General features: G+C 39.5%; 2 protein-coding genes across 3 annotated transcripts; both read right to left on the bottom strand.

Annotated features, from left to right (window-relative positions):
• Nucleotides 1–243: 243 nt before the first annotated feature.
• LOC118558384 lies at nucleotides 244–4,844 on the bottom strand. Its single transcript, XM_036128957.1, has 2 exons — nucleotides 3,861–4,844; nucleotides 244–1,194 (listed from the first exon to the last, which is right to left on the bottom strand). The coding sequence occupies exons 1-2, from the start codon at nucleotides 4,365–4,367 to the stop codon at nucleotides 775–777; spliced, it is 927 nt and encodes a 308-aa protein (XP_035984850.1). The 5' UTR covers nucleotides 4,368–4,844; the 3' UTR covers nucleotides 244–774.
• Nucleotides 4,845–5,713: 869 nt separating this feature from the next.
• On the bottom strand, nucleotides 5,714–15,401 carry LOC118556256 (the record flags this gene model as incomplete). 2 transcript variants are annotated; one of them, XM_036128955.1, is given in 5 exon segments in its annotated part: nucleotides 5,714–6,712; nucleotides 13,030–13,133; nucleotides 13,221–13,308; nucleotides 13,388–13,449; nucleotides 14,816–15,401. In XM_036128955.1, coding segments are annotated over 5 exon segments (1,287 nt in total), but the record flags the coding sequence as incomplete, so codon positions are not given.
• Nucleotides 15,402–18,002: the final 2,601 nt, after the last annotated feature.

The raw sequence follows: 18,002 nt of genomic DNA, 5'->3' as shown, positions 1-18,002 counted from the left end.
TCTGGAATTGTGCTGACATTAGTGGCAAAACTGCTTCCTCTTTTCCTTTGCTTGCTGGAACTTGAAACTTTAGAGTTGCTCACAGTTGGTGGGTCTTGGATGTTGCCAAACACTGGATCTGAGGCTACTTTTACTTCTTTTACTATGAAAGCAACCAGATCAGTGAACAACGATCTGTGGCCATTTTTTTCCTGCAGCTCAAATGCAGTAACTCTCCATTTTTCCCTCAGTTTGTATGGGAGTTTCATGACGATCGTTCTCATATTTAATAGGTAAATCCAACTCTTTCATGTGAACAATTTGTTGTGTTAAATTCGAACAACCTTGAAGGAAAAGAGAGAATGATTGAAGACTTTTCACATCATCACCTTTTATTGGTGTCCAACTCATAATCTTCTCCATATATGCAGAAGCAATTTTATTTTCGTTTCCAAAATGTTCTTCAAGAAGATATTTGGCTTTAGAATAACCTTGATCAGGAGGTAAGTGCTGACAGCTATGCACCAGATCTTTAGGCTGCCCCCTAGTGAACTGCTCTAAGAACTCCGTTCTTAGAACTCCACTCCGTTCTCAAAAGCATTCATAAATGATCTGTACTGCAGGGGGGTCCCCATCAAACACAGGGATGTTTCTGGATGGGAGAACAGACGATAAGTTTTGTTTTACAAGTAAGGCAGTGATGTCATTTTGTCTTTGCATGATGTTCACCATGTCATTCTGACAGTCCTCGGTCAAAGAAGGAAATTGAAATTGCGTTTGCTGTGTTGCTCGAGTTCAAAAATCAACTTTTACTCTCGTCTGGTCATTTTGAAATTGTTTCTGCCTCTGTTTAGGTCTAACGACAGGAGAGTCAGATGAAGAATTTGCTCTTTCATTTGGAACAAACTCATTAGCACGAGGATTTAACAGGGGCGTGTCCTTTACTTGGGCTCTGTCAAAATAAGAGTTCATGCCATCGGATTGTTTAGAACCAGCAACTGAATTCATGTTTAAAACATTAAGTTTTGCATTAGTTGCTGCCAACTCTGTTTCCAAATCTAATTTTTCTTTTTCTCTTCTCAGTTTTTCCTTTTCTTTTCGCAGTTCTTCCTCTTCAGTTTCGATCAGATGTCTTTTGTCCAACGCGGCAAATCTCTCCCTGAGCGCTGCCTTTTCAGCCGCGGCTTTAATGAGTGCAGAGGAGGTAGATGAAGTCTGAGGCCGTTTCTCAATATGCGTTCCTGAGCGTTCTCGTGTGCTCGTGACACGTCATCAGCCTCAGCCCGAGCACTGTTCCAATGCTGAGAACGCCAAATCGAGAACGCGCCGAATTCCCCGGATGTTGTTCTCGCCCGCCCTCTTTATCGAGCATGCATCAGATCAGACTTGTGCGTTCTTCAGACTGACCGCTTGCCCAGAATGCACCGCGGCCGCAGCTTGATTTGAGACAGCGCAAACAGAGCTCACAGCGGTAAGTTAAAAAAATCTCTTTTCTGCTGCTGTTGTTGTTCAAAAGTACGTTTTAAGATCGTTTGAGGCGAGAATATTATACTTTTAAGCTTCCCTATGTGGCCTGTTTACAGAGTTAGTACGTAATTTAAAAAAGTAGTGTGCATAATACCGCTGGTTATGATTTATTTATTTGTTTTGTGTTTATCTGACTGACGTGTGTTGCTTTATTAACTCAATACTTGCTGGAATAAATTGTAAATGTCTGCCTAGGACGACAGCAGCATATAAAATAAATAAATAAATACATTCTATAAAGTTTTTGCCTTTCTAAGTGAGTTTATTCTGAGTCAGGACACGAAATATTGAGAGGAGAAAGAGGGAAAGAAAATAATAGTAATAATAGTATATGAAAAACCAGACATTTATTTTATACAAATGTTTTATCTTTGGAAAAGAATGAAGGTGTAGTATATTCATCAAATTATTAACAGTTATTAACATGGTTCAAAACAAAGAAATAACTCATTAAGATCTTATACAAACAGACAATGCTTATAAACTTACAATTAAAAATAGTTGGAATGGAAATTATTTAACGATTATTTAATGTATTTTCACAGGTGGTGAAAAAATGAAACGAAGCAGCATGTGAACATGACTCCAACTGACCTACATTAGGTCAGGTGTAGTCATGTTCACTTAAACATGCAGCCAGCTGGAGCAGCATTCTGTCTTCAGCCACTGGATGGTCATCCTCCTCTGGGTCAACCTCCTCGTCCTCCTCTGGGTCAACCTCCTCATCCTCCTCTGGGTCAACCTCCTCATCCTCCTCTGGGTCCACCTCCTCATCCTCCACGTCTAGCTGGTCCACTGCCTCTATACTAATATTGTGAAGGATGCAGCAGGCGGCGATTACTTTTGGGGCAAACGTCAGGCGGACCTCCAACGCCCTTAAGAAGATGGAACGCCACCGTGTCTTCAGACCACCAAAGACGCGCTCAATGATGTTAATCAGCCTTGGCGTGGTGTCTGTTGTAGCGTGCCTCCACTTGACCTGTACCAAATATAAAATTAACTTGTAATTTAGGTAATATGCTGATCTGTCTTAATCTTCTATCCAATTAATATAATCTATGTATCAGTTGTGTGTCATTGTTGGCTCTATTTAAGGACAAGAAGGTAAGAGATCTTACTGGCAAGCTGTTTCCCTATTGGATGCTCCACAGGCCAGCCAGCAGAGGGTCACCAGCACCTCTATCTCCTGTGGCCATCCATGGACCTTCTGATGGGCAGCAGCTGAAGGAGGAGGACGATGGTGGACCTGTTTAGCCTGAAGGCTGGTTTCAGGTCCCCTTCATTAAAAAATATTTGGAGGATTGGCACAGAAGTGTTTATCCTCACATATTCTGTTTCTTCCTGTAAATAAAAAATGCCAAATGTTACCATAATTGTTTTTTTCAATTCTCACCTTTTCACACCATCAAACTATAACTGCTTAACATGCAGAAATTATAGTTCTCAAGAAAGAAAAGGTAAAATGTATAGTAAATGTAACAAATGGCTTCCCTTCTCTGGTATTTTTACCATTTCACTGAAAAATGAGCTGAACTAACTGCACATAATTTATAGATTAATCACTGTAAAGGTGGACAGACATAAAAATGTTTTTTTTCCTTTCTTAATGATCAATGCTGTGAAGGTCAGGAGGTGCAATAAAGTAGCTTAACCCTACTGTTATTGTTAAAACTGGGTCTTCATTTTTATTAATATAGGAAAAATAGTCACAATTTCAACCTGATCTCGTTTTTAATACCATCCTCAATGTCTTTTTAAAGATAAAAGTAGGAAATAGGCTGTCAATCTTAAAATGCCTAGTTGGCAATAGATGGGTGAGCATACTCTGCCTTCTGAGCCTCCTCTGCGGCATCAATCTTCTCCTTGCTCGGATTTGCCTCCTCAGCTGCATCACCTCCTCTTCAGCCTGCTGGTAAAACTGACCAACGACCGAAGCAACAGCAATATTGCTCGTATCGCTCATTTTGCTTCTACAAAGTGTTGATTTTTAAAGAAGATTCAATCGCCTCTGCAACTACAACAATTACAACTCCAACAAAGAAATTCACGCTATTGCTGGTTTTATACCCACAGTTCTGTAATTATTTTAGATAATTTCTAAAAAGTATAAAAAATAATAAAAAAAAAACGTTTTCAATAAGATATGATGGTGTAGTGTATAAATAGTTTTGAACGTTAAAGGAATGCTCAAGCGCTGTGGGTGTGATGACGTCACGAGTATACTTCTGTTCCAATGCACAATACGTGCTGCGTGCTCGCGTTCTCGTCAAGTCCGATCTTCCTGTGTTCTTACCGAGAACAGACTTGACGAGAACGCGAGTACGGACTCGCGTTCTCGTGAATTGAGAAACGGCCCGAGACTGCTGTGAAGATGTTTTTGAACGTGGCTTTACACTTGAAACATTAGAGACACCGTCTTCCGGGTTTATTTCATCCTGATCAGCAACAACCTGATCATCATCAACATTTTTCTGTTCAGTATATGGATATCCTGCTTCCTGCAACCAAACCTTTACATTGTCCATAAAATCAGAGAATGCCGTTAAATTGGACTGAAAATACACAGCTTGTCTTTTCACTTCTTCTTCTGGTAATGGCAAGCTTAAAAAGGATTCATGTAAATCAGTTGCATCTTGATAGCATTTAATAAATTTGACGAAGTCAGAAGACACCTTTTTAAAATTTTCTCGTGACGTCATTGATGCGATTTTCTCCTTAAATTTTGAAGCTTGCTTACACTTTAAACTTCGGTTTTCTTGACATGTTTTTATATAAAACTCCAAACCCTTTTGTGTGAATTTGATGTTTCGTTTCTCTTGCGGCATCTGAGTGTCATCTTCTTTGCTCTTTGCATCAGACATTTTTAGCGATCCTTTTAATTATTTCAAACATTCAACAGCAGCATAATCCTCAAGGAATCCACAGGATAAAGCACAAACGTGTCTCTTTGTTTAAAGAGGTTGATTCGTGTTAACAAACATTTTCATGATGGAAGTTGGCACACGTCTTGATCCAATTAAGCGTCAACTTGTCACATGAAACTCATCTCATCAGTCTTTGCAGTGAAATAATGTCTTTAAACTCCAGTAGTTTCACCGTTTTCCTTTACGGCTTAAACAATATTTCCACGTACCAGTTTGATGAATGAGTGACGTGTCAATCCAGGCCTGACGCAGCAAGTCGCTTGATTTCAACAAAGATGATCCAAAACCTTTTGTTTGATGGTAATCCTTGAGATCCATAAATCCAACATGTCCATTGATGAGGGATTATTCCTTTTGGTCCACGAGCTGGTTTCTAACTTGATCCATGGGGTGGTTACTTGCTGTAGTGCCGATTGTTTGTCAAACCAAACTTTCAATAAAAGTTCCTCCAGCCACTAAGAGGCACTGGGGTCCAGATTCCATACGCAGGCAAAAGAAGCTGTGATGTCCAAATTTGTTGATTGTTCAGGAAGGTTTATTTGTGTTTCCTTTCAGCCACAATTACAGACTTCAAACTTTCCTTTGTTCTCACTCTGTCAATCACACTGTGCTCTCTTGCTCTGGTAAAAACCATAGGCCCCAAACCCAAATGCCTTGCTGGTCCTTTACCAGGCCCCTATACTTATAGAAAAGTGGACTAACCCACATGACTTCCTGTCTAACTCAAAGAATGAATAAGAAAAATAATAAAACAAAAACAAAATTCAAATGAATAAAGAAATAAAGAATAAATAGCTCCAACAGGAAGAGCAAATGGCCATCCAGATGAAACCAAGAATGTTGAGGACACTGCTTTGTAAGCACGATTTGGAATCTTCAAGAAAGGGGTTTTAAATGTATCCTCAAATTTAGTAAATGAAACAGATTCCTCAGAGTGTAACCCCTGTCGTGACATGTGAGGAAGATATAGGGGTTTGCTTAAACAAATCAGTGTTAAGGTTTACACTCTGTGGTAACCAGGCAACTGAATAGAACTTTCTACATTTTTGCCCCTAGCAGATTGGTATTTCAGCTGACTTGGACAGCATGTAGTGTATGTTACATTTAAAGTGAGAAAGGTTTTGAAATGCCTGATCACAAATGATTTTGATGATAGAAACACTAATGGAATTGGACCACTTTTCTGACACAATTATGTTCATTATCTCAACATTTCAATTAACAAGTCACAAATTGGTCTTTTTGACAGTAACATTACTCTAGAGAACAGTGATACCACTCAATTACGTCTGACTTAACAAATTTTATTAAAAAGGCAAACATTTGTTTTCTTTATTAACAATATCACAAGACGCATATGTGTGTCATGTTTGAGTTTCAATAAAAATAAGAGCAGAGGAAAGAATTAGAACCAGTGCAGGTTAATGTGTTCACAAGATGGAATCGGAAAGTTGGGACAGCATGACGTTTTGGAGTTCTACTTACCGTGAGCCAACACCTAACAGGCAAACAAGTTCTGTTAAAACTATAGTCTGAGGATTAGAGACAAAAAGACAAACATCTGAAAATATCATCCATCTCCTAGCAACATCCCTGTCTGTTCTCACACAGGCACTTCCCCCTCTTCTTCTTCTCTGCTTCAGAGCCAACAAGGAGACTCAACACACCTGACTGAATCTGAAAAGATTTGGAATCGTTCCTGTCTTGAGATTAAACTAACAAAAACAATAAAAGAAATAGAGAAGCAGTTTTCTGGGGGGAAATTGAAGACCTAAAGTTCTAAATGCTGAGTTGCAGCAGCAGGTCAGCATTTCTCCTGAGACACTCTACAAACCTTATTCCTTCTTCTTCTTCTTTTTCTCTTTCTTTTTCTTCTTTTTGGAATGTTTTGTTTTAGGGGATTTTTCATTGTCACTGCTGTCACTGCTCTCGTGTTTTTCCGTCTTACGTTTGTCTCTGCTGGTTTTGGGAAATTCATCCTTGCTTTCTCTTTTGTCTTTGGCTTTCCCGTGCTCCTTGTTCTCCTGTTTCACTGGGACGTCTAGAGATGGAGGTGTCAGTCCTCGGCTAACCGTTATGAGCATCCTCTCCTTCTTCATCTCTTCTTTTAAGCAGATATTTCCCTGCTCAGACCTGCTGTCGTGGTGTGTGCTTCTGTATTCCTTCTCATCTCTCCAGTTCTGTTTGTGCTCCATGTCACTTCTGGAAGTTGAACGTTGGCTGGTGGTCCTGCTCAGGTAGTGGCAAAGGTCTTTGCTGTCTTTAGCATGCTTGTCGGACTGCTAAAACACGTGAAAAACAACATGTCAGAACAGAAACTTTACTATCAGAGACAAAAGGCTGCTTTCAGTGAGACACAAACGAAAAAAATGGACGTTTTGTTTGTCATCTTGCAGACCTCGGAACAGCAACAATTTACTTTCTACTGTGGTTTAAGTGTAAAGTAATGATTGTATAAACCATGAAAACAAACATTCTTTGTAAAATGCAGGTAGAAGGAGCAGCACAATGTAGCAACATAGAGGTCAGCAGAGTGAAAGCATGCATGAAGCTGCACTGCTGCAGTGTAGCAAGGAGCCTGCACACCATACAAGCCTCAACAAAAAGCTGCCATTATATTCACTGTGTGAGACAAAAGTCTTTCACAAACTAATAGCCTATGTCAAGTCTGTGTTTGCTCCTCTTGAGTAAAATGACGTATCGACATAGCTACTAGGATCTTAAAGGTTTATATCCACATTATATGCTTAAAAAAAGACCAAAAACCATTTCATAATGATAGTTTATATACATCAAGCCTCCATCCGGATAATGTTTTGATGGTTCTTTTTGTGGATAGAGATAGCCCCAGCGCCGGGCACGATTAGCAGATATAAACAGCTGTGGTTAAAGTATCGCAGAACTATCATAATGCCGGTTTAATTAATTACTAAATCAAACTTAAATAATGCCGGCCAAACCTGACCCTCTGAAATGCCTCGAGGTAAAGCGACAGCTTGGCTTGATCGAAGATCAGCCGTTATTAATCAAATAAACCAATCTAGAAAAACTTTAAGAGCTTCCTTTTTTCACCTCCGGAATATCGCCAAAATCAGAAACATTCTGTCCAGGAGTGATGCTGAAAAACTGGTCCATGCATTTGTTACTTCAAGGCTGGACTATTGTAATTCTTTACTATCAGGAAGTCCACAAAATGCAGTTCAAGAGGAGTTTCAGTCAGGCTTCAGAGCTCATCATAGCACTGAAACAGCTCTGGTGAAGGTCACTAATGATATTCTCATGGCCTCAGATAATGGACTTGTGTCTATACTTGTCCTGTTAGATCTCAGTGCTGCGTTTGATACAGTTGATCACAATATTCTCCTACAAAGACTTGAACATACTGTAGGGATTAAGGGGAAAGCATTAGGCTGGTTTAAATCTTATCTGTCAGACAGATTCCAGTTTGTTCATGTTAATAATAAATCTTCCTCAAACTCTAGGGTCACCTGTGGAGTACCACAGGGTTCAGTCCTTGGACCAATTCTCTTTACTATATATGCTTCCGATAGGCAAAATTATCAGACAGCATGGGATTAATTTCCACTGTTATGCTGATGACACTCAGCTATATTTATCCATAAATCCTGATGAATCCAATCAATTACTTCGACTGCAGTCATGTCTTGATGACATCAAAAGCTGGATGACTTTAAATTTCCTGCATCTAAATTCTGACAAGACCGAAGTTTTAATCTTTGGGCCAGAGTCCTCAAAAAATAAACTTCTTAACCAATCACTTAATCTGGGTGGCATTAACCTGGCCTCTGGTAATAAAGTAAAAAATCTTGGTGTTATTTTTGACCAAGACATGTCATTTAAATCCCATATTAAACAGGTTTCCAGAGTTTCCTTTTTTCACCTCCGGAATATCGCCAAAATTAGAAACATTCTGTCCAGGAGTGATGCTGAAAAACTGGTCCATGCATTTGTTACTTCAAGGCTGGACTATTGTAATTCTTTACTATCAGGAAGTCCACAAAATGCAGTTCAAAGCCTTCAGCTGATCCAAAATGCTGCAGCAAGAGTTCTGATGAAAATCAACAAGAGGGATCATATTTCTCCAATTTTAGCTTCCCTTCATTGGCTTCCTGTTAAATCAAGAATAGAATTTAAAATTCTTCTTCTAACGTATAAAGCCCTTAATAATCAAACTCCATCATATATCAGAGCTCTGATTACCCCGTATGTTCCTAACAGAGCACTTCGCTCTCAGACTGCAGGTCTGCTGGTGGTTCCTAGAGTCTCTAAAAGTAGAATGGGAGGCAGATCCTTTAGCTATCAGGCTCCTCTCCTGTGGAACCAACTCCCAGTTTTTGGTCCGTGAGGCAGACACCTTGTCTACTTTTAAGACTAGGCTTAAAACTTTTCTTTTTGACAAAAATTATAACTAGAGTGGCTCATGTTACTCTCAGCTACCTTTATAGTTTTACTGCTATAGGCTTAGGCTACTGGAGTATATCAGGATCTAATTTTCTCACTCTATTGAGTTCTACTGTTCTTCAATTATGCATTATGTGTTGTCATTTCTGCTTTAACTTTCTGTTCTCTCTCTTTTCTCTTCATAGTAGGTACACCTGGTCTGGCGTTCTGTTAACTGTGACATCATCCAGAGAAGACGGCTCACCCGCTACTACCATCTAATGTAGAACAGATTACTAGATCAATGTGTGCTTCTGTGCGTTTTTGTTTCTCTTGTTGTGTCTCTGTTCTGTCTTCTGTAACCCCCAGTTGGTCGAGGCAGATGACCGTTCATACTGAGCCCGGTTCTGCCGGAGGTTTTTCCTTCCCGCTAATGGGTGGTTTTTCTTCCCACTGTCGCTTCATGCTTGCTCAGTATGAGGGATTGCAGCAAAGCCATGTACAATGCAGATGACTCTTCCTGTGGCTCTACGCTTCCCCAGGAGTGAATGCTGCTTGTCGGGACTTTGATGCAATCAACTGGTTTCCTTATATAGGACATTTTTGACCAATCTGTATAATCTGACCCAATCTGTATAATATGATTGAACTTGACTTTGTAAAGTGCCTTGAGATGACATGTTTCATGATTTGGCACTATATAAATAAAATTGAATTGAATTGAATTCATATGAGAACATTTACTCGTGTCAGTCAACTCTGCGGTCACATCTGAGCCTTTGCAACTTTAGTGTCCGCTCCAGTGAACACCAACGTTCAGACTGTATTCCTAATGACATTCCAGTTTTCCCCCTCTTGGAATCATATTTTTTTGCATTTTTTTTACTAGTTCTTGGAACATTCTTCACCTGGAGATGCTAATAGATGTTAGCCACTTCCTTGTTTTAACCCCTGCTGCCCATGCGCAAAACGTACTTTAGTTAAAATTGGAAATAAACATGAAAGGCTTCATTTACTAAAAAAATATAGCAAAAACAAAGCATATAACACCAAAACTAATACGCCAGCAGGACGTGATAATCTTTCATAAAAACGTTGTATGCAACCGAGACAGCATGCAACCTGTCCTGGGCGGGCGGGAGGGTGGAGAAATCGGCTGCTGCTGCTTCTTGTCTTGTGACGCTGCCTGCAAATCTTCATCATCCACAAAAACTTTGTCCTGTAACATTACCATGTCTGTTTGTTCCGTCATCTACTCTTGACCTTTTCTGTTGATTTTTCGGGCCGAAATATGACAAAATACTTGTCATATGTTGACGTCCATGCTGCCACACGTTCTCATTCATTACTTGGTTAGCTAGCAGCTGCTCTTTCAGGTAAATAGCTAGATCCAGTAGGTTAGACTATTGTTCTTAAACTTGCGCCATCTACTGTACTGCCTGGACTCAGGAGTGGGTATTAGTTTACTTTAATCGCTTCGAGCAGAAAACGTATTAATACTCTTTAAAAACAGACAACAAAAAATTTAATTAACAAATGTGAAGGACACAAGACATGTATTTATATTAGGGCTGTCAAACGATTAAAAATTTGAATCGATTAATCACATAATGTCGATAGTTAACTCGAGATTAAGTGCAAATTAATCGCACGTTTAATCCTTTTATTTCTGAAAGTGTAATAGCCTGTTTGGGCATTTTAATATGCAATTTTGCAATAAATGACACTAATAAAATACATGCTTGTACAAAAAAAAAAAAAATTATTTTGTTATTTTTCAAGCACTTTTGAGAATTGGAATGAAAACATCCTAGTGCCAAATGTTAAACTCTGGACCATAATGGCTAAATGACTAATCATGACGCCCTGATGTTTACACAATGTGTAATTAAATTTGTAAATAAATACCTATTTTCATGGCAATATATTTTTTTGCCTCTTAAACAAAGATAGACATGGTATTAGGCATATACATATAAATTAATAAAAATTTGACATTTCAATAAAGTCACAAGTTTTATTGTTTGTTTTTTCACTCTCTCTCACACATCTAATTCTGAGCTTTCACACCAACAACAACACCATATTCATAGAGTTTAAGCCTGGAAAAAGGTTTTAAATTTCCAGGTCATTCCAGTCTTACACTTTGCTTGCAACTGGGCAGGAGCTTAATATCCTGAAAGAGACTGTTTAGCAACTGTTTAGTAACTCCAGGTCCTTAGTTTGTCAAATACAGAGAAAACCAATTAATAAGTGCGGTTTATGGGTTGGGTTTCTGCAATGTTATCAGCATGTTAAAAGCTCATCTTTAGAATCAATGTCTGCTCAAAATGGTGATCTGCACCAAGTAATCTACTTTCAGCAGTTATCACCAGTTATTGCACCGTAACTGCAGAAAATACGTGCAGAGTTGCTCTGTCTGCCTTTACTACCGTCGGCTCCTATGGCGGAGGGATATTTCAGCTGGATACAAAGTGTCTAGTGCAGGCAGGTCTCTTAATAACCGCTGTTTCGTCACTTATTTTAGAGCCCAAATAAGCAATTTCACTTTCAGAAACGTGCCCAAAAAAAACGCAACCCGTGACTCATGAAATTTACAAGCGCCTTTAGAAAAAACAAGCCCAAAGTCGCATGAAATAAACAGTCTGTGCAACAGTGAGCGCCGGTCTGTTTTGCTACAGTCTCTAGTGCTCTTGAAACTACGGAAAGCGCAGAGGATAAAAGAAACAGTGTAGAGCGCGGCCGGGGAAAAACATTAGGGACCGGTGTGTGTGTTTTGACGCACAATTAATGGCGACAAAAAAAAAAATGTTGCCGTTGTGGTCTAATAAAGTTAACGCGTTAACAACGCGTTAAAACTGACAGCCCTAATTTATATACATTTTAAAAAATCCACATTACTTATTCAGACCGGGGGGGGGGGGAGGAATGTATCCCCCCAGGGATAAAACATGAATGACCAGAGGGGGGGGACGTCACAAACAGAGGGGGGGTAAATCTATGCAAACCGAGATATGATTTAATAAAACCACTCAATTGAATAATTTTTTTATTGAATTAAGTGATTGCCTGTCAGAGCTTTCGTAGCGGGAAGGGCTCATAGCTGCACTCAGTGTTTACTGAAGAGACAGAAACTCAGAGCGATCGGTGCTTTTACTTGTTACCAATGTCTCAAACAACACAGGAAAAAAAACTTTGTTAAATTTGTTGCTTATAGCTTTTGAATAAAATAATTGTTAGCAGGGTCTAAAAAGTTACTAAATAGCTGCTAAAAGTGTTGATGAAAGTATGTGAGGCGTTCACATGTTCATGTGAAAGCCAAACATTAGCCCCTCCCTTCAGTCCTCTCAGTGTGTTTCTCAAGGTGGAAAATATCTGCAAAATAATGTGGTTTGGGTTGGAGACTCCCTGAAAGAATGAATGTGACCTTTAAAATACCGTTAAGAGGGCTTAGAAGGCTGAAGCTTGTCGGTCCGCAAGGACTGTCTAACATGGCACCATGGCTGCTTTGATACCTAATAATTATAACGTAAGATAGTCCATCTGAATTTAAACAATATACTCTCATCTTAAATCTCTTTAAAAATAATCTAGATACTTTTTAAATCTCGATACATCGCCCAGCCCCAACATTGTCTTTTAGTTTACAGAATTTCTTGTTTGAATAAAATAACCCAGTCCTGATTTAATCAGTACAGAACTATAGAGGATCAAATCTGGGCCAAAGTACAATGCAACATGCTTTCCTCTGTAATGTTTTCCCTCTGTCTCTGTTAATGCATTGCTCTCCTCTTTTTTTATTTTTTGTTCATGTACATTCTTATCAGAGAAGTGTTAAATAACACAAAAATGTATTATTAGATTTAACACATTTTGGTAAACTTAACACATGGCGTGTTGTTTATGATGTGTGTTGTCCAGCACGTGTTAAAATCTGACACATCTTGTGTTGTTTTTGACACATCTGTTTTAAGAGTGTACAGCACACTGAATTGCCGTGTTACTGAAAAGTGCTTCATAAATAAACTTGCCTTGCCTTGAAAAATGTGAAGTAGCCCTTTAACTTCACAAGGCAGTGATCAGAAGCCCTTTTACCATAAAATGCATGGTTCTTATGACCCTGGGAAAGTAGCTTTATCAGCCAATAACAGTCACATTTATAAGAAAGAATAAGAACAGTCAGCACAAAAATACTCACAGTTTGGTGGATTGTTGCATGTCTCTCAGCAGAATTCAAATCTCCAATGAACTCTTCACATTTCTGGCAATAGAACCCTGTTACTGCCGAGATAAAACCCAGTCCTGCAAACAGACAAGAAGTTCTGTGAAGTATGATGGAAATAGTGTGCAAAAAAAAATTTAAAGAAACATATAGCAAAAACTTGTTACCTTCCTGCCTTAGCAACTCCTCCAGTTCTTTCGCTAAGGTTTCTATTTCTCTCATTTTGGCTCTTTTCTTCTCTTCGTGGTCACCTGCCTGTAAAGCACAAGCTCCACTTTTAACAAGTAGGACAGGATGTATTTCAACATTTGGATGTTTTATGGAAATCCATTACCTTCGTTTTAACAGAGGAAGTCTGGGACTGATCGTTACTTTTTGACTGTTTTTCTTTTGTTGCTTAAGAAAACACAAAACACATTTTAATGTAAAGAGGAAAACAGAAAAGAAGCTAATGCATGACACAATGGTGATCTTGTTATTGTTAACATTTTAGTTTTCCCATGTCCACTCTGCTTTGTTCAGCAAAGCCACATAAATAACTGGAAGACTGAGTGGTATGAAGGCAGCTGTAGCTGACAAAACGTAATCCCAGGATGTCCTTATAATTTAACTCCAAAAAGGAGAGGTATGGTGAGGAGACACGTGGGGAGGAGAGACGTGGAGAGATGAGCAGATGACCAAAGGGCAGCTATCAAAGCAGCCTAAAGCCCCATTTCCACTACCATTGTTAAACCGATCCGTGCCGAGCTCGATCCGAGCTTGGATCAGTTAACCAAGCCGAGCTTGGTTTTGACGACCATTACACTATCTCGGTTCCTTGGTTTCCTCGCCTCCTAGTGACGATCTGCGGTACTACTGCTCTCTAGGATTGAAGGCGGAACCAAGCAAATCAAAATGGCAGCACCCGTAACATTCAGGAAGTTATGCTTGGTTATAATTGTGATATTTCGTCGTTTGCGGAGAGTCAGGCGAAGACGGCAACTTTTGGTGAATTTACTTGACAGAGTCGGCTTTTGGGAAGTGGATAAGACAAACGAACGTCTAATAAGGATTTACAGACGCAGGAAACAACGACAGACGCTGAGCTTCATCACACTGCTACGCAGAATCATCACTGGAAACCGTGTGTCACGGTAGGGAAGCTAGTTTTTTTATGAATGTCTGAAATGTCAGCTGGCTGTAAGGAGATGACACGGTCTGCTCATGCGCTCTTTGTTATTAGAGAACCGAGCCAAGGAAAAACCGAACAGAGCATGTTTTTGTCCTTTACAAATACGCGCATATGAGGTGACACGTGAGAAGGGAGAGTGGCTGGGTTTCGTTTTGGTCTGCAGACAGTGCTCAAGCACCACATAGTGGTGAAATATCGCTTATTGCTCCTTTAAAATATCCAGGTTAATGTTCCTATGTAATATTCTAATATTCTTTGATACTAAGTTTTGGGTTTTCATTATCTGCGAGTCATAATCATCAAAATCCCAAGGAATAAAGGTTTAAAATAAATCTATGGAACATAAGAGTTTTACAATGGCAAACTAGTGACAAAAATAATCAATAATAACTTAATCACGATATAATTCTTTAGCTTTACTTCTACATACGATTACTGATGTAACATTTACAAGATCCCAAAACTCCTGTTTACCATAATGCTAAATTTATGCAAAAAAATGTTTCGCTGTATAATGAAAAAACAATGTTGATGCTGTTGTAACGGACATGGCAGTAAAATAAAGAAACCCACTGAAGAGAAGGTACTAACCTTTGATCAGAGACTGCAGAGACTCCAGAGCTTTCCGTACACTTGGCTCATTCAGTGTTGCCGCCGCTGTGTCTGAACTGAATAGTGCAGGAGACGCATCATTGCCCTCCTTTTGGACTTGAGTCCTCAACATCTTGCCAATATCTGATGTTCCACCTAGGCTATTTAATATATTCTTGATTTTCTCACACTCCATACTGTCCAGACTGACAGAGGAAACAGTAGATAAAGCCATCTGTTGGGGGATTTTAGGATCAACCACATTACTGAACCCACTGAACAGAAACATGTTCTTGTGACTGCCAACACTAGAATAATAATTTTTTTCCACTTTGACATGCCCTCCATTCTGAGAAGATGCTTCACCGCCATACAAGAAAGACTCTTCGTCATCCAGCTCGTTGGCTTTCTGAACAGAGATGTCCTCCTGACTTTTTTCCTTGAGCCAAGAAAATTCACTGCCAACTCTCTCGTGAGGAAGCAGAATGCAGTCGCTTTCCAGCGATGTTAAATTATCTTGATGGTCATGCTTTTCAATCTTGTGGTCAGCAGAAATACTCTTCACCTTTTGGCTTTCGTCAGAGGCCTGTGCAAAACAAATTCCATTTAATACTTATAGTAAACAAGTAGAAAGCTTTAAGGGCTCTAGTAACAGTGATATACTGATTCATTTCTGTCATTTCAAGTGAGTATAATACCTTACAAACCCAGGAAACTTCATGTTTTATTCTTTTAGCTTCACATCTTTGTCTTTGTAAAGTGCCTTGAGATGACATGTTTCATGAATTGGCGCTATATAAATAAAATTTAATTGAAATTTAATTGAACATCATTTTTCATAATGGATGTGGCCCAGCCATCGCAAGCGCACACAGTGTTTGAAGTAGGGACTGCAGGGTCCACCTGAGTTCTAGATTGGGATTCCTATCATAGTAAAACAGTCAGCGAAGTTAAAAAAAGAACGTTGGGTTACTTAACGTAATCCCTGGTTCTTTGATAACAGAGTGAGGTGTATCACCCACACATACCTTCTTGCATGGGCACAGAAATGAACCTGTCTAGAATGAGTTGGTGGGTGAATCCACAGGCACAGCTTAATCTGTATGACAGATTAAGCTGTGCTTGTATTTCCAAAGAAATCATATTTTAGGTAACCAAGTACGCCACTCACATCAAGCAATAGCCCTTAACAACCTAGGAAAGGGACGGTGGGTCGATGTTTTGCATCTGACAGAGAATGCCCCCAGGAGGATGGGCCTCCATGGCCCTAAGAACAGCAGCGCACCAACGGCAGGTTGCAGTTAGTCGCCTGAATCATGTGCGAGCCACCAGAATTGACAAAGACTCCTGGATAGGTGTTGAAACGTTTTTAGAAAAACTGAACAAAAGTCTGGTTTGCCTCCTTATTATTCTTCATGTTGGTACTCTTCAGCTTAACCTTTTACTGGACTTAGTCAGTGGAAACCTCGTTTCTCATCGCCCTTGACCAATCAGTGAACAGCAGTCTGTTCACGTCACATTTTGACCCGACTCTTGAGCAAGGCCAGAAAAGGCCAGCCCAGTAGAAAAAAACGAATTGAAATGCTCGCAAAGTGGGTGGAGCCAAGTAGAACATGGCCAAATGGAGCAAGTGTAAAAGGGGCTTTATCTTTTGCAGCTTGCGGATGGCTGAAAGCGTTAACTGAGTTTAGAAACTGATGGAGGAACAAGTCAAGGGAATAAGGTTTTTTCTAGTTTTGCAGTTCTGATAAAAACCCTTTGATTTTTACGTTATCTCCTATTCTCATATCAAGCAGATTATCTATGCATAACATGCTCTGTAGTCAAATTTTACATTAAATGTTACACCTGACACCAGACTAAGAATATAAGCAAGCATAAACATCTGAGTAAACTGTCATAAATTATCACATAATTTATCATTGAAAAAAAGCACAATAAGAAATTATTATTATTATTTATCGCGATTATGACCATAAATTTAAATAAATGATACCTGCAAACCCTAAAAAGTGATAAAATAGAAATGTCACTGTCTTTTAGAAAATAATTTTCGTGTTGGGTCCATAAGCACATCGATATTTGAAAAATGTAAACATTTTATTTAGAGGAACTTGCACTACTTAATGTAACAAGTGTGCAAGAAGCCTATTTGATAAAAGGTATGCCAGTTGTCTTGAGCACAAGAAAAACTGAATCTTCCTGTATGGGAAAGACCTTGGACATGCTCAGTATCAATTAGTAGTGGAACCTTTTCAAGCAGAGAGTGCTTGTTAGCATGCACATGTTGAGTTAAAAAATACACTAAAAGCAGTGTAGGGATATACTGTGTTTGACAGTATAATGAAGGTTTATCACTTCTACTAGGATGGTTGGGCAACGAAATTAAAGCATCATGTTGATGAAGCAACTGAGTTTTGCAGGAGCAAGGAATTTGTCCTGTAACTGGTGGGTTGCCAGTTCAATCCCCTTCACCATCCGTCTCAGTCATGTCTTTCACCCGTTTTGAGTGCTGGCTGTGGTCAGAGGGTTGCACTTATTGTATGACAGCCTGGCTTCTGTGAGTCTGCCCTCGGACAGCTGTGGCTCTACCGTAACTTACCATTGCCAGTGTGTGAATGGTTGAGTGAATGAGTGAATGCGTATTGTAATGTAAAGTGCTTTGAGGTCCTCCAGACCTGACAAAAATGCTATACAAGTACAGGACATATAAGATTTAATTATCATTGGGCTGCACAGCCCAATGATAATCGGGCTGTGCACCCAAAAACATGACTATTAGGTTAATTGGCTTCTCCAAATTGTCCTTAGGTGTGAGTGTGTGTGTGAAAGGTTGTTTGTCCTGTTTGTCTCTCTGTGTTGCCCTGCGACAGACTGGCGACGTATCCAGGGTGTACCCCGCCTCTCGCCCAGTGAACGCTGGAGATAGGCACCAGCACCCCCCGTGACCCCATGAGGGATTAAGCGGTTTGGAAAATGGATGGATGGATATCATTAAATTCCACTAAGGTCTAATTTTAGAAGATGTCCTGGAAGAAACAAGATGGGCCCTCATAGTCCCCTGATTTGAACACTATTGAAAATCTTTGTGAGAAAAAAAAAAGCTATTCGAACCAAGAACATCATTTGCCTATGAGGAACAGGCTAAGATTCTTTAGGAACGCTGCTAGAAGCTGGTGTCTGGTTA

Source organism: Fundulus heteroclitus, unplaced genomic scaffold, assembly GCF_011125445.2.
Source record: "Fundulus heteroclitus isolate FHET01 unplaced genomic scaffold, MU-UCD_Fhet_4.1 scaffold_126, whole genome shotgun sequence".
NCBI lineage: Eukaryota > Metazoa > Chordata > Actinopteri > Cyprinodontiformes > Fundulidae > Fundulus > Fundulus heteroclitus.
The sequence above is the reverse complement of the archived record's forward strand: the minus strand, read 5'-3'. Positions and strand labels throughout refer to the sequence as shown.